At 48.1% G+C, this 10,980-nt stretch overlaps 3 protein-coding genes across 9 annotated transcripts in view; 1 reads left to right on the forward strand and 2 right to left on the reverse strand.

Annotated features, from left to right (window-relative positions):
* Positions 1-8: 8 nt before the first annotated feature.
* On the reverse strand, positions 9-6,754 carry nub1 (negative regulator of ubiquitin-like proteins 1). Its single transcript, XM_078096454.1, has 15 exons — positions 6,473-6,754; positions 5,077-5,198; positions 4,080-4,247; positions 3,936-4,000; positions 3,790-3,854; positions 3,520-3,687; positions 3,259-3,341; positions 2,089-2,195; positions 1,822-2,008; positions 1,629-1,736; positions 1,387-1,539; positions 1,161-1,307; positions 903-968; positions 664-826; positions 9-546 (listed from the first exon to the last, which is right to left on the reverse strand). The coding sequence occupies exons 2-15, from the start codon at positions 5,191-5,193 to the stop codon at positions 395-397; spliced, it is 1,749 nt and encodes a 582-aa protein (XP_077952580.1). The 5' UTR covers positions 5,194-5,198; positions 6,473-6,754; the 3' UTR covers positions 9-394.
* A 74-nt stretch (positions 6,755-6,828) lies between these two features.
* LOC144390161 (uncharacterized) lies at positions 6,829-9,079 on the reverse strand. 4 transcript variants are annotated; one of them, XM_078096460.1, is made up of 5 exons: positions 8,948-9,079; positions 8,770-8,868; positions 8,389-8,532; positions 7,734-7,905; positions 6,829-7,517 (listed from the first exon to the last, which is right to left on the reverse strand). In XM_078096460.1, exons 2-5 carry the CDS (start codon positions 8,810-8,812, stop codon positions 7,169-7,171), a joined length of 708 nt encoding a protein of 235 aa, XP_077952586.1. In that variant the 5' UTR covers positions 8,813-8,868; positions 8,948-9,079; the 3' UTR covers positions 6,829-7,168. The 4 variants fall into 4 exon arrangements, with proteins under 4 accessions (XP_077952586.1, XP_077952585.1, XP_077952589.1 ...); XM_078096459.1 differs by having other exon boundaries at positions 8,770-8,813; positions 8,948-9,034; XM_078096463.1 differs by having other exon boundaries at positions 8,389-8,575; positions 8,770-8,813; positions 8,948-9,003.
* Positions 9,080-9,492: 413 nt separating this feature from the next.
* The window catches only part of xylb (xylulokinase homolog (H. influenzae)), a 13,360-nt gene continuing 11,872 nt past the window's right edge, over positions 9,493-10,980 (forward strand). For 2 of the 4 annotated variants that reach the window (XR_013454231.1, XM_078096455.1), the window contains exon 1: positions 9,493-9,593. Coding sequence is in view for 1 of the 4 variants with exons in the window: in XM_078096455.1 (XP_077952581.1) it covers positions 9,537-9,593 (57 nt within the window). In the remaining 3 variants the exon portion in view is untranslated. Of the gene's footprint in view, positions 9,594-9,641; positions 9,791-10,980 lie in introns of those variants that run through there. The other 2 variants (XM_078096457.1, XM_078096456.1) reach the window with 2 other exon arrangements.

Raw genomic sequence — 10,980 nt, forward strand, 5'->3', positions numbered from 1 at the left:
ATCACAGATTCAACCTTCAGATCTTTATTGTCTTGGACATGGAACTCAATATAAACATGAAAGGAAATTAAATTAAATGTTTGACAAAAACAAAATGTTGATTATCGTCGTCAGAACAACAATAAATGAAGTTTAATTTACAAAATAAAATAAATCAGAATGTGTGTAAGAATCATAATAAACAGACAAACTCACTTTACTTTCAAATAAAGTGAGAAGTTAGAAAGAAATCAAAGTCTACTTGTCACCTTGGGACCGTGTGTGTGTGTTTGTGTGTGCGTGTGCGTGTGCGTGTGTGTGTGTTTGTGTGTGCGTGTGCGTGTGCGTGTGTGTGCGTGTGTGTGCGTGTGTGTGCGTGCGTGTATGCGTGTGCGTGTGCGTGTACGCGTGCGCGTCACACGCTGTGGGCGGGGCTCAGGTAGGTCTTCATGGTGGCGATGAGCTCGCTCTCCTCCTCCAGGTTCAGGTCCAGGTAGTCCTCCTCGTGACGAGCAATGTCCTCCAAGGCCTCGTTCACCAGCTCGCTGTCCTCCGTGGACACGTCTCCTGATCGATCACATGATCAGAATCATTGATCACGTTCAATAACTGGTCACGTTGATCATATCGCTCTTACATTTCATCTTGTGCGTTATGCCAACTGATCTGTGAGGTGCGTCCTACCTGTAGAGGTGCTGGGCTCCTCGGAGGACGGGGACTCTGACAGCAGCTCCGGCGAGAGGACACCCTGCTGGTCCAGCAGCAGCTGAGTCGCCAACTGGACGTCTCCGCCCGTCAGTCTGAGAGCGGCCTCGGAGACGTCCCTCTGGAAGCCCAGGTACAAGAGCTGCAGAGACACGGGGGAGGACGTGTCAACAGCCGTCCCCTCCGGAGACAAAGCAGAGGAGAAGGAGAAGCTGTACCTGCTCCACGGAGCCCTCGCTGTGGCTGCCTGTGGCCTGAGCCGATCCACCGGAGTCCAGCAGGATCTGAACACAAGAGAAACCGGGTCCAGAACCGTGTGACACCTCAGCGACCCGACAGGAGCCGTTACTACGGCCACAGTGTGGAATACTACCTGCTAGTAAGAGTACAACGAACACCCCTGTAGTACATCACCATAGTGAAAGTCCCTGTAAACCAGTTTGTGGGTGATTACAGGCAGACAGACAGGTACTGACTCCATACGCCACGTCCACGTCTCCGTCAGCGTGCTGCAGGGCTCTGGCGGCGTCTCTCCTGGAGTAACCGAGCTCAGTGAGGCTGGAGATGGCCTCCATCCTCCTGCTCCTCCTCTTCCTCTCCCTCTGCTTCAGCTCCTCTCGTTCCTGATCGCCATCATGACATCAGCACGCCGTCATCATCACGTTTAGGCTTTACATTCCATGAGGCCGGACGCTAAAGCACCTGTCTCTGGTTGCCGATGTGGATGGCGGCCTCCTGCAGGTCTCCCTCACAGGCTCGGAGTCCCAGCCGAGCTTCTCGCTCAGTGAAGCCCAGAGACATCAGCTGAGCCATTTTCTCAGAGTCCAGACAGAGACGAGTGTACAGGGCCTCCACCTGAGGGACACACGCACATCAGCAGTCCGCGCGAGGAAGAGCAGCGAGCGCGTGCTAAGCTAAGATAGCACAGTATATCACAGACTGACTTTGGACAGCTGGTGTCGGGCCTGAGCGTCGTTCCCTTCGACGTAGGAGAGGAGGCTCTGAAGGAGGTGCAGCCGCAGGAACAACACCTCCTCTCTGCCCGTGTTACCCTGGCAACGCACACACACAGTAGTCACGTCCGACCGCGACGGCGTCTCAAGTCTGCTTTAAACGTGACCCGAGAGGATGTCCCACCTTGATCATGAGCAACCGCTGCTGCCGCTCGCCGTAGCAGCGCAGGAAGCAGTCCTCGGCTCTCTGTAGGCGACTGCGTCCGTCCTCCAGGCAGGACAAAGCCTCCAGAGCTCGGTAGCACCAAACCACGTCCAGCTGCAGCACGGCAAAGTTATCCACAGACGCCAGCAGGGCGGAGCCACAGCGACTGGACACACAATGGGGAGGGTGGGACGACGATGATGGCGGTGATGACGATGATGATGATGATGATGATGAGGTCAGTACCTGAACTGCTGGTCGGCCTGCAGCAGGTGACACAGCGCGAGGTCAAACTGCTTCTTCTTCATCAGAGAACGACCTTTCTCATGGAAACCCATCGCCAGGATCAGAGCCTGGAGACACAAACACGTGAAGACAGCGAGTCCCAAAGTGTGGGCCGCGGCCCCCTGGTGGGCCGTGAAGGTGCTGCAGGTGGGCCACCAGAGGTCGTTTACAATAAATAAAATGGTTTTAATTTTCAATTTTGAAAAGTTTGAAATTACTATGAAAATATTTATGATGCGGCACGTTAGTTATGTGAAACATTCGTTGATGAAGCACAAACAATTTAAACGGACAGATTAATAAAACCATCAGACTCTCGCTCCAAACGGCTGCTCTTGTCCGCCTGTCGTTGTTCAACAAACGGCGCCGCCAAACAAAACAATGTCACATGGGGCGCCTCTTGTAGTATTAAAGTCAATATACGGCGTTTTACGGACTCCAAGGCGCACGTAAAAGGCTTTAGTTTCCTCAAACCACAGTACGCCTTATAATCCGGATTCTTATACATGGATCAATTGGTTAACTGGTTGATCCGTACTGGTTGTTCACTCTGCCAAACACGCCAAAGCTCGTCTACGACGGCGAGATGCTGAGTGAGAGATGGAGCTGCTTTCAGGGCGCGTCGGAGAAACAAAGCTGTCGTTCTCGCCGAGCACTTCATGAGATTAAAGAGCGAGAGACGGCGCCCTTTTCTCTACAGCAGCTCAACCGTCTTAACGGGGAAATAAGTCGTGGATGGCGAGGGGGCGGCGGGAGCGGACGCACCTCGCAGCATCGATTGGACCCTGAAAGCACCGTCTCCACCTCCCCACCCCCCCCATCCACCCGCCATCCACCCGCCCCGACGCCAGACGTTTGACTGCAGGATCTCATGCGCCTCATTGTGCGGAAAACACGACACATGAGCTCCGGAGAAAACGATACACAAAACATAGTCTGTTAATACATTTTTAATCTGTTAGATTCTTCAGGTCATTTAATCATCTCTAGTTTATGTTTTGATCAGAGTTGTGATTAAAGGTTTGGGCCGCAAAAGATTTTCAGATTTCAAATTGTGCCGCGGCGTTCTTGAGTTTGCTCTAAGACATTAAATGTTCCTCTGATATATATATATATATATATATATATTACCTTCTTCTCCTGGGGGGGGATCGTGAGAGGGTTCCCTCTCTGGTCAGCAATCTCCAGGAAAGGGGAGGAGTCTTCACTGCCATCTGCAGACACAGGGACACCATCACAGCCAGCCGTCTAATCACAGCGGAGGGGCGGGGCCAATAGCCCAGACACACGCCTCCTGCATGAAGCTCCTTAGGAGTTCAGTCATCTTAAGTTCGACGATAGAATAATATAACCGTGATGTATGTGTGTCATAATGACGTGATGTCATCGTACCTCGCTCGGACAGGATCTGGAAGCCCTTCTGGGTCCTCTGGAGGCTCTCCTTCTGGTTCTTCTCCTTCTCCTCCTCCTCGCTGAGCTGGAGCTTCCACTCCGCGTCACTGACCTTCAGCACCATCACCTTGCTGTGGTTCTTCACCCCCTGCTGGTCCAGAGGCTGGTCTACGAGGCGCACACACACACACACACACACACACACACACACACACACACACACTGAGGGGCTGAGCCGGGTGCTGAACAGAGGAAACTCTCTGAACTCACCGACACACAGAGTTCTCCCGTTGAGGATCAGCTTGATGTATTTCAGGCCGAAGTCTTCTCCGATCCTGCAGCACAGGAGCACACACTGAGCTCTGTGTATGTGCGTGTGCGTGTGCGTGTGTGTGCGCGTGTGTGCGTGTGTGTACCTGTCCACCAGCTCCTGCACCCTCGCGTCCAGCCTCGTCTCCAGGTAGCTCTTGGTCCTCGTTTCCTGAAAACACATTGACGTTTAAGAGGCGAGTTGACTTTTAGCTTTAGTTGTCTTGGTTCCGTGTTACGGACACACACACCTTCCTGTTGTCCCGGGGCAGCAGGAGCTCCAGCGTGGCGACGCTCGTCTCTCTGAACCTCTGCCTCTCTTTGCCCCGTTTCACCGCCTGCTGCCTGATGAGCTCCAGAGCTCCGCCCACCTCCGTCACTGGCAGGCGGAGCAGAGGGGCGTAGCGCTCTGCCAGCTCCTGAGCACCAACACAGCAGCATCGCATCTCCGTCACTATATGTTCACTTATTGTTCATAAATACAACATGACGCTTGATTCGCTACACTAATACACAGAAGAAATGAAAAGGAGAAAAGTGGTCTAGATCAGTGGTGCCCAACCTTTTTACCCCACGGACCGCTTTCATGTCAGACAATATGTCGGGACCGGTCGAGAAGGTCCGAGGGGGGGGGGGGGCGCGGAACGATCAACGGGGGGGGGGGGGGGGGGGGGGTAGTGGTCACGCGCTCTGTGTTCGCGCTGGTCGGCGAAACTGCCGTGCACGGTAAAACGCGTGGGGAATATGTCAGAGGGACGAGCGCACATAGTTAGGAGAAAATCCGGTCAATTTTCAAAATAAAACATTTTTCAGAAAAAAATATATATATAAGATATATATATATATGCATATACATATATATATATATATATATATATATATATATATAAATATATATATATATACATATAAATAAATATAAGCTTTCTGTGGTGCGGCCCGGTACCAAACGGCCCACGGACCGGTGGTTGGGGACCACTGGTCTAGATGATGTATAGAAAACTCCTACTGTAACAACAGCACTGTTACTGTGGTACTATTATTGTAGTACTGGTACTGTAGTACTGTTACTCTAATAATCCTTATGTAGTACTGATACTGTGGTATTGTTACAGTAGCATCTTTGTAGTATCCATACTGTAGTACAAATACTGTAGAAATCTTACTATGGTAGTATTACTGTAGTAGTGTTATTGAAGTACTGATCCTGAAGTAACAATACTAGTGAGTACATCGTCCTCCTCTGACCTCCATGTGCTGAGGACCTGCATCGCCGCTCTCATCACTGAACGGAGGATTCCACAGCTGGATCTTCTCCCCCTTCAACATCTGCTTCAACTTCGCCTCCGTGTTCTGAGCAGACATCACCTCTGAGGGGGGGGGGGGGGGGGGTGGAAGGAAAGAAGAGATGGTAGGGAGGAAGTGGAAGGAGGAAGGAAAGAAGAGATGGTAGGGAGGAAGTGGAAGGAGGAAGGAAAGAAGAGATGGTAGGGAGGAAGTGGAAGGAAAGAAGAGATGGTAGGGAGGAAGTGGAAGGAGGAAGGAAAGAAGAGATGGTAGGGAGGAAGTGGAAGGAAAGAAGAGATGGTAGGGAGGAAGTGGAAGGAGGAAGGAAAGAAGAGATGGTAGGGAGGAAGTGGAAGGAGGAAGGAAAGAAGAGATGGTAGGGAGGAAGTGGAAGGAAAGAAGAGATGGTAGGGAGGAAGTGGAAGGAAAGAAGAGATGGTAGGGAGGAAGTGGAAGGAAAGAAGAGATGGTAGGGAGGAAGTGGAAGGAAAGAAGAGATGGTAGGGAGGAAGTGGAAGGAGGAAGGAAAGAAGAGATGGTAGGGAGGAAGTGGAAGGAGGAAGGAAAGAAGAGATGGTAGGGAGGAAGTGGAAGGAAAGAAGAGATGGTAGGGAGGAAGTGGAAGGAAAGAAGAGATGGTAGGGAGGAAGTGGAAAGAGGAAGGAAAGAAGAGATGGTAGGGAGGAAGTGGAAGGAGGAAGGAAAGAAGAGATGGTAGGGAGGAAGTGAAAGGAAGGAAAGAAGAGATGGTAGGGAGGAAGTGGAAAGAGGAAGGAAAGAAGAGATGGTAGGGAGGAAGTGGAAGGAGGAAGGAAAGAAGAGATGGTAGGGAGGAAGTGAAAGGAAGGAAAGAAGAGATGGTAGGGAGGAAGTGGAAAGAGGAAGGAAAGAAGAGATGGTAGGGAGGAAGTGGAAGGAAAGAAGAGATGGTAGGGAGGAAGTGGAAAGAGGACGGATGAAGAAGCCACTTTTATGATGTTGAAGTAAAAGTACTCTACATTAGTACATTATTTGAGTGGTTTCCACGGAGTCAAAAGAAGATGGACAGTTGCATCATGGGATTTGTAGGATATAGTGCGTATGACATCACAAACTGTTGCAAAATGTTCTACGGCGTTAAATCCAAATGTGTATCTAAATTACTTTGAGTTTAATATCTGAACACTTTGTTAAATTTGTTTATTTTATAACACTTTGTTATTGCCCAGAATCCTTAGCGCGAGTGACGCAGTAAACCCAAACATTTAACTTGCCGTTAGCTCACGTTACTTGAAGCTGCTAGCTTAAAACTGCCTGTTTCGCTGTTTTTATGATCCAATTCTGTCACCGGACGCCGCTAAATATTCCCGACAGTTACCTTAATGTTAGACGACAAGATGACAAAGAGCTCCACAGTCGGTAGAATCCGTTAAATGTCCGTTAAGCGTCCGTCAACCGTCCATTTCCTCGGTGCGCTGGTGTTGTTTTGTCGTCTTTGGGAAGGAGGTGGCGATGAAGGAGGAGGTCCCACTCTGACATGTTTTCAGGATCCGGTTCAAGTAACCTACGGACCCGTAACGTGACGCGAGCGAAGAGTCGAGAGACTCGACTTTCTAAGTATAGACGATCTTTGATGAAATACGGTGTCTCTCGAGGGTCAAATACCAAACCATTTTATAATGAAGGAAAAGACACACAGGTAAAATCTGTGAAAAGTGACAAGTCACAAAGTCCTACAATATCAAATAATTTTATTTAAGTGATCAATAATACAATAAAATGTGTATAGTCGGTGAAATGTTTATAAGGTTTATTTTGTTTAAATGTTTATTTTCACAATCAACTGTTTTTTGCAATATATGAACGATTCATTTACGACTCCATGGTTTTCATAATAATTCTTAATTACCTTGATTCTTTGCAATATTTGTCGCTTCTCTTTATAAGAGAGCAGAATTTCTGGTACGTTTGATCATTATAATGCACATGTTACATCCTGCATCATGATGCTTAAATGAATCAAATACATTCATTACAAAAAAATCTATTTAATTTATTAATGGACCCGTCTCTCTCAGAAAGACGAGTACATCCCAAGCCTCCTGGCGGCTTCCGAGATCCTTGGGGTCTTCCTGTTTGGGAAGGGGTGGTGGTTCTGGTTCTGATGGACCGCATTGGAGGAGCCAACGCCCCCTAGACTCAGCTGCCTGGTTAACCTCAGGGCCGGGGCCTTGCAGCAGGTCTGCAGCACTGAGGCGTCGTCCTTCAGGTCTTCGAGCAGGCTGCTGGTGGGGGCGGAGCTTTCATCAGAGCAGGGGGGGTGACCCCCTCTGGATCCACTGCTCTGATCTGGTTCTGGTTTGGACCCGTCAGCGTTGACGCCGTCCGTGGTGCTGCAGGACTCTGATGAAGACGAGGAGCGTCTATAACAACAGTGGATGATAATCAATGACGATGATCTTTAAACAGACATTAAAGGCACAGATTCAATCAAATAGAATTAAACCAAGTTCATTTTCACGTCACACGATTAAACATAAATTCACCCATTTCCTTCTAATAACAAAAATAAATGAATGTATAATTTCTATTTATTTTCATTGATATGTTGGTATTGTTTCTAATGAAATCTCGCTAACCGGAAGGAACTGCGAGTCGTTTCAGGGGACGACTCGCACCGGCCAGGGTCCAGGCGCCACGGGTCTCTGCAGGTCGTTGGGTCGGGGTCAAAGGTCACCGGTGGCATACCCCCGAGCGCTTCCCATGGCAACGCCAAACCCTGAGTGACGGCCTCCGACAGCTCCTCCGACACTGTAGACAGAGACCAGAGTGCAACCTCCCTGCTAATACTTCTTATCACATATTTGATTTTGTCATCCAAGTTATTTTGACGAATTCAATAAAACGTGATTCAAAAGTGCCTTTTATCTTATGAGGAAAGAGCCTGAACGACGTTCAAATCAGAGAGTAAAAGCATGCGATGAATCTCCTCAGTTGTAAATCATGTTTTAGAGGTTGTCATGGTGACGTGTGGCAGCACAGTGCTGTGCCCTAATAACTAAACCATGGCCAAGGCCTCACAGACTCTCACACTCAACCACAGACCAGGTGACCTCAGTGAGTCCTGAGGAGTCAGGGGTCAGGGGTCTGGTAGGAGATAGGGCTTTGCACTGCACAATCACATGTGCTTTTATTTTGAAACCCCCACCGGGATGTCAGTCAGCTGGACTTGCAGAGAACAGTTTGCTCTCCAGCAGCGTCTCTGACGCGGTGACGTGTCTCTTGTCCGCTCACCTGTCCTCAGCAGCACGTGTCTCTGCTCCTCTCTGCTGCACCTGTACTGCTCTCTGAGCAGAGACACGTCCATGCTCCTCCTGCTCTGCTCCTGCTCCTCCTGCTCCTCCTCGCGCCCCACCAAGCGCTCCTTCCTCCTGGTCCCTGCGTGTGACACGCAAGCAGGCGACCTTTGACCCGCACACGTCTCCACAGCAACGTCACGACAAAGAACCTTTATTTTACATTAGTGATTCATGTTGAAGCTACTTAAAGCTTTTAAATAAATGTTTAGTGGTAATACAACAAAAGTGACTATTTATGTCGGGGGAAGTTATTGTTAATCTGCAGCACAGTAAAATCTATCTATGTGTGTGTGTGTGTGTGTGTGTGTTTTCGTACCCTCAAGCCCCCCACTCGGACTCACGCAGCAGCAGCAGGACATCCTGTTGAATGTAGCAGGAACACACACACCCGTAGGTCTTTTATTATATTTAAATCCTGAAAAAGAATCCAATAAAAACCTTCAGCACAAAAGTTATACGATCAGTTCTGCCGATCCAAGTAAGAAACATGTTACCTGTTCAGGTAGGAAGCTGGACTGGTAAAGTTCTCCCACCCACACACACACAAACACATGTGCTCTGACTTTGATTAGTGTGTAAATATTACCTTCTATTTGTTGACCTTCATGGTCACAAGAACAAACGCTGGGTTCACACACCAGTGCACACCACTACGCATCAGTACACACCATTATACACCAGTATGCACCAATACACAGTACACCATTATCAGAATCACAAGCCATTCATTGCCACATGTTACACATAGAGGAACTTGTGAATTGATGATTAGTGCGATAGAATAATAAAATAAAATAAAATAACAGTAAAAACAAGTTAAAACAATATGAACAGATACGATAAGTATGATAAGATATTATACGACAGTACCCACCAGTACTCGGAAAATAATTGCAATATATATACACATCAAAAGTATCAGATACTACAAAAGAGGATAATGCAACAGAACATACTTGTGAATACTTATACTTAAATACTTTTATACCAATGTATATTAGTGCTACTGTCTCTTTAAATACGGAGCCCTTGCCCCTCACTGAATGCGCGCGCACCCACGTCTGTGTGCGCGCGTGTCGTACGATGGCTGCCGCTCGTGACGCTCCTCTCTACCTGGGCTTTGACTTCAGCACTCAACAGGTAAACTCACCTGATTGTTTATTTCCATTCTCTCACCTGCTGACGTGCGTGCGCAGATGCGGAAGTGGTGCATTGTGGGTGTCCGATGCTGCATGTCAGGATAGTTTAAGCTCACCTGAGGTACTTTGTACCAACTTCTACCTTCCGTACTGCGTGTACTTCTGCCTCATTTCAACCAGAATACGCAGTACGCGCAGGTAGTTATACAACGAACTAAACGCACTTCTGTCTTTGTGAAGTACTTTATTGCGCATTTACATTTTGTAGTACTTCTGCTCCTTTTTATATGTATCTGAACTCTTACTTACATAATACATAGTATGCTGTGCACGTACAGCTGATATCGTCCTGTGTACTTGTACCTCTGATACTACATGAAGCTGATCATCCTGTGTACTTGTACCTCCCGTATGAAGCTGAAGGTGGTCATCCTGTGTATTTGTACCTCTGGTACTATATAAAGCTGGTCATCCTGTGTATTTGTACCTCTGGTACTACATGAACCTGATCATCCTGTGTACTTGTACCTCCCGTATGAAGCTGAAGGTGGTCATCCTATGTACTTGTACCTCCGGTACTACATGAACCTGATCATCCTGTGTACTTGTACCCTCGGTACTACATGAAGCTGATCATCCTGTGTACTTGTACCTCCCGTATGAAGCTGAAGGTGGTCATCCTGTGTACTTGTACCTCTGGTACTACATGAAGCTGATCATCCTGTGTACTTGTACCTCTGGTACTACATGAAGCTGATCATCCTGTGTACTTGTACCTCCCGTATGAAGCTGAAGGTGGTCATCCTGTGTACTTGTACCTCTGGTACTACATGAAGCTGATCATCCTGTGTACTTGTACCTCCCGTATGAAGCTGAAGGTGGTCATCCTGTGTACTTGTACCTCTGGTACTACATGAAGCTGATCATCCTGTGTACTTGTACCTCTGGTACTACATGAAGCTGATCATCCTGTGTACTTGTACCTCCCGTATGAAGCTGAAGGTGGTCATCCTGTGTACTTGTACCTCTGGTACTACATGAAGCTGATCATCCTGTGTACTTGTACCTCCCGTATGAAGCTGAAGGTGGTCATCCTGTGTACTTGTACCTCCCGTATGAAGCTGAAGGTGGTCATCCTGTGTACTTGTACCTCTGGTACTACATGAAGCTGATCATCCTGTGTACTTGTACCTCTGGTACTACATGAAGCTGATCATCCTGTGTACTTGTACCTCCCGTATGAAGCTGAAGGTGGTCATCCTGTGTACTTGTACCTCTGGTACTACATGAAGCTGATCATCCTGTGTACTTGTACCTCTGGTACTACATGAAGCTGATCATCCTGTGTACTTGTACCTCTGGTACTACATGAAGCTGATCATCCTGTG

The sequence above is a fragment of the Gasterosteus aculeatus genome, chromosome 21 (assembly GCF_964276395.1).
Source record: "Gasterosteus aculeatus chromosome 21, fGasAcu3.hap1.1, whole genome shotgun sequence".
NCBI classification, from domain to species: Eukaryota; Metazoa; Chordata; class Actinopteri; order Perciformes; family Gasterosteidae; genus Gasterosteus; species Gasterosteus aculeatus.

Excerpts from the sequence above, each read along its gene's own strand:
- nub1 (XM_078096454.1), bottom strand. The coding sequence starts at position 5,193 with ATGTCTGCTCAGAACACGGAGGCGAAGTTGAAGCAGATGTTGAAGGGG. Across the intron at positions 2,009-2,088 it reads CAGGCCGACCAGCAGTTCAG|TCGCTGTGGCTCCGCCCTGC; the intron begins GTACTGACCTCA and ends TTGTGTGTCCAG. Across the intron at positions 827-902 it reads GCGAGGGCTCCGTGGAGCAG|CTCTTGTACCTGGGCTTCCA; the intron begins GTACAGCTTCTC and ends GTGTCTCTGCAG.
- LOC144390161 (XM_078096459.1), bottom strand. The coding sequence starts at position 9,006 with ATGTGTTTGTGTGTGTGTGGGTGGGAGAACTTTACCAGTCCAGCTTCC. Across the intron at positions 8,814-8,947 it reads CCAGCTTCCTACCTGAACAG|GATGTCCTGCTGCTGCTGCG; the intron begins GTAACATGTTTC and ends TACATTCAACAG. Across the intron at positions 8,533-8,769 it reads TCCGAGTGGGGGGCTTGAGG|GGACCAGGAGGAAGGAGCGC; the intron begins GTACGAAAACAC and ends TGTCACACGCAG.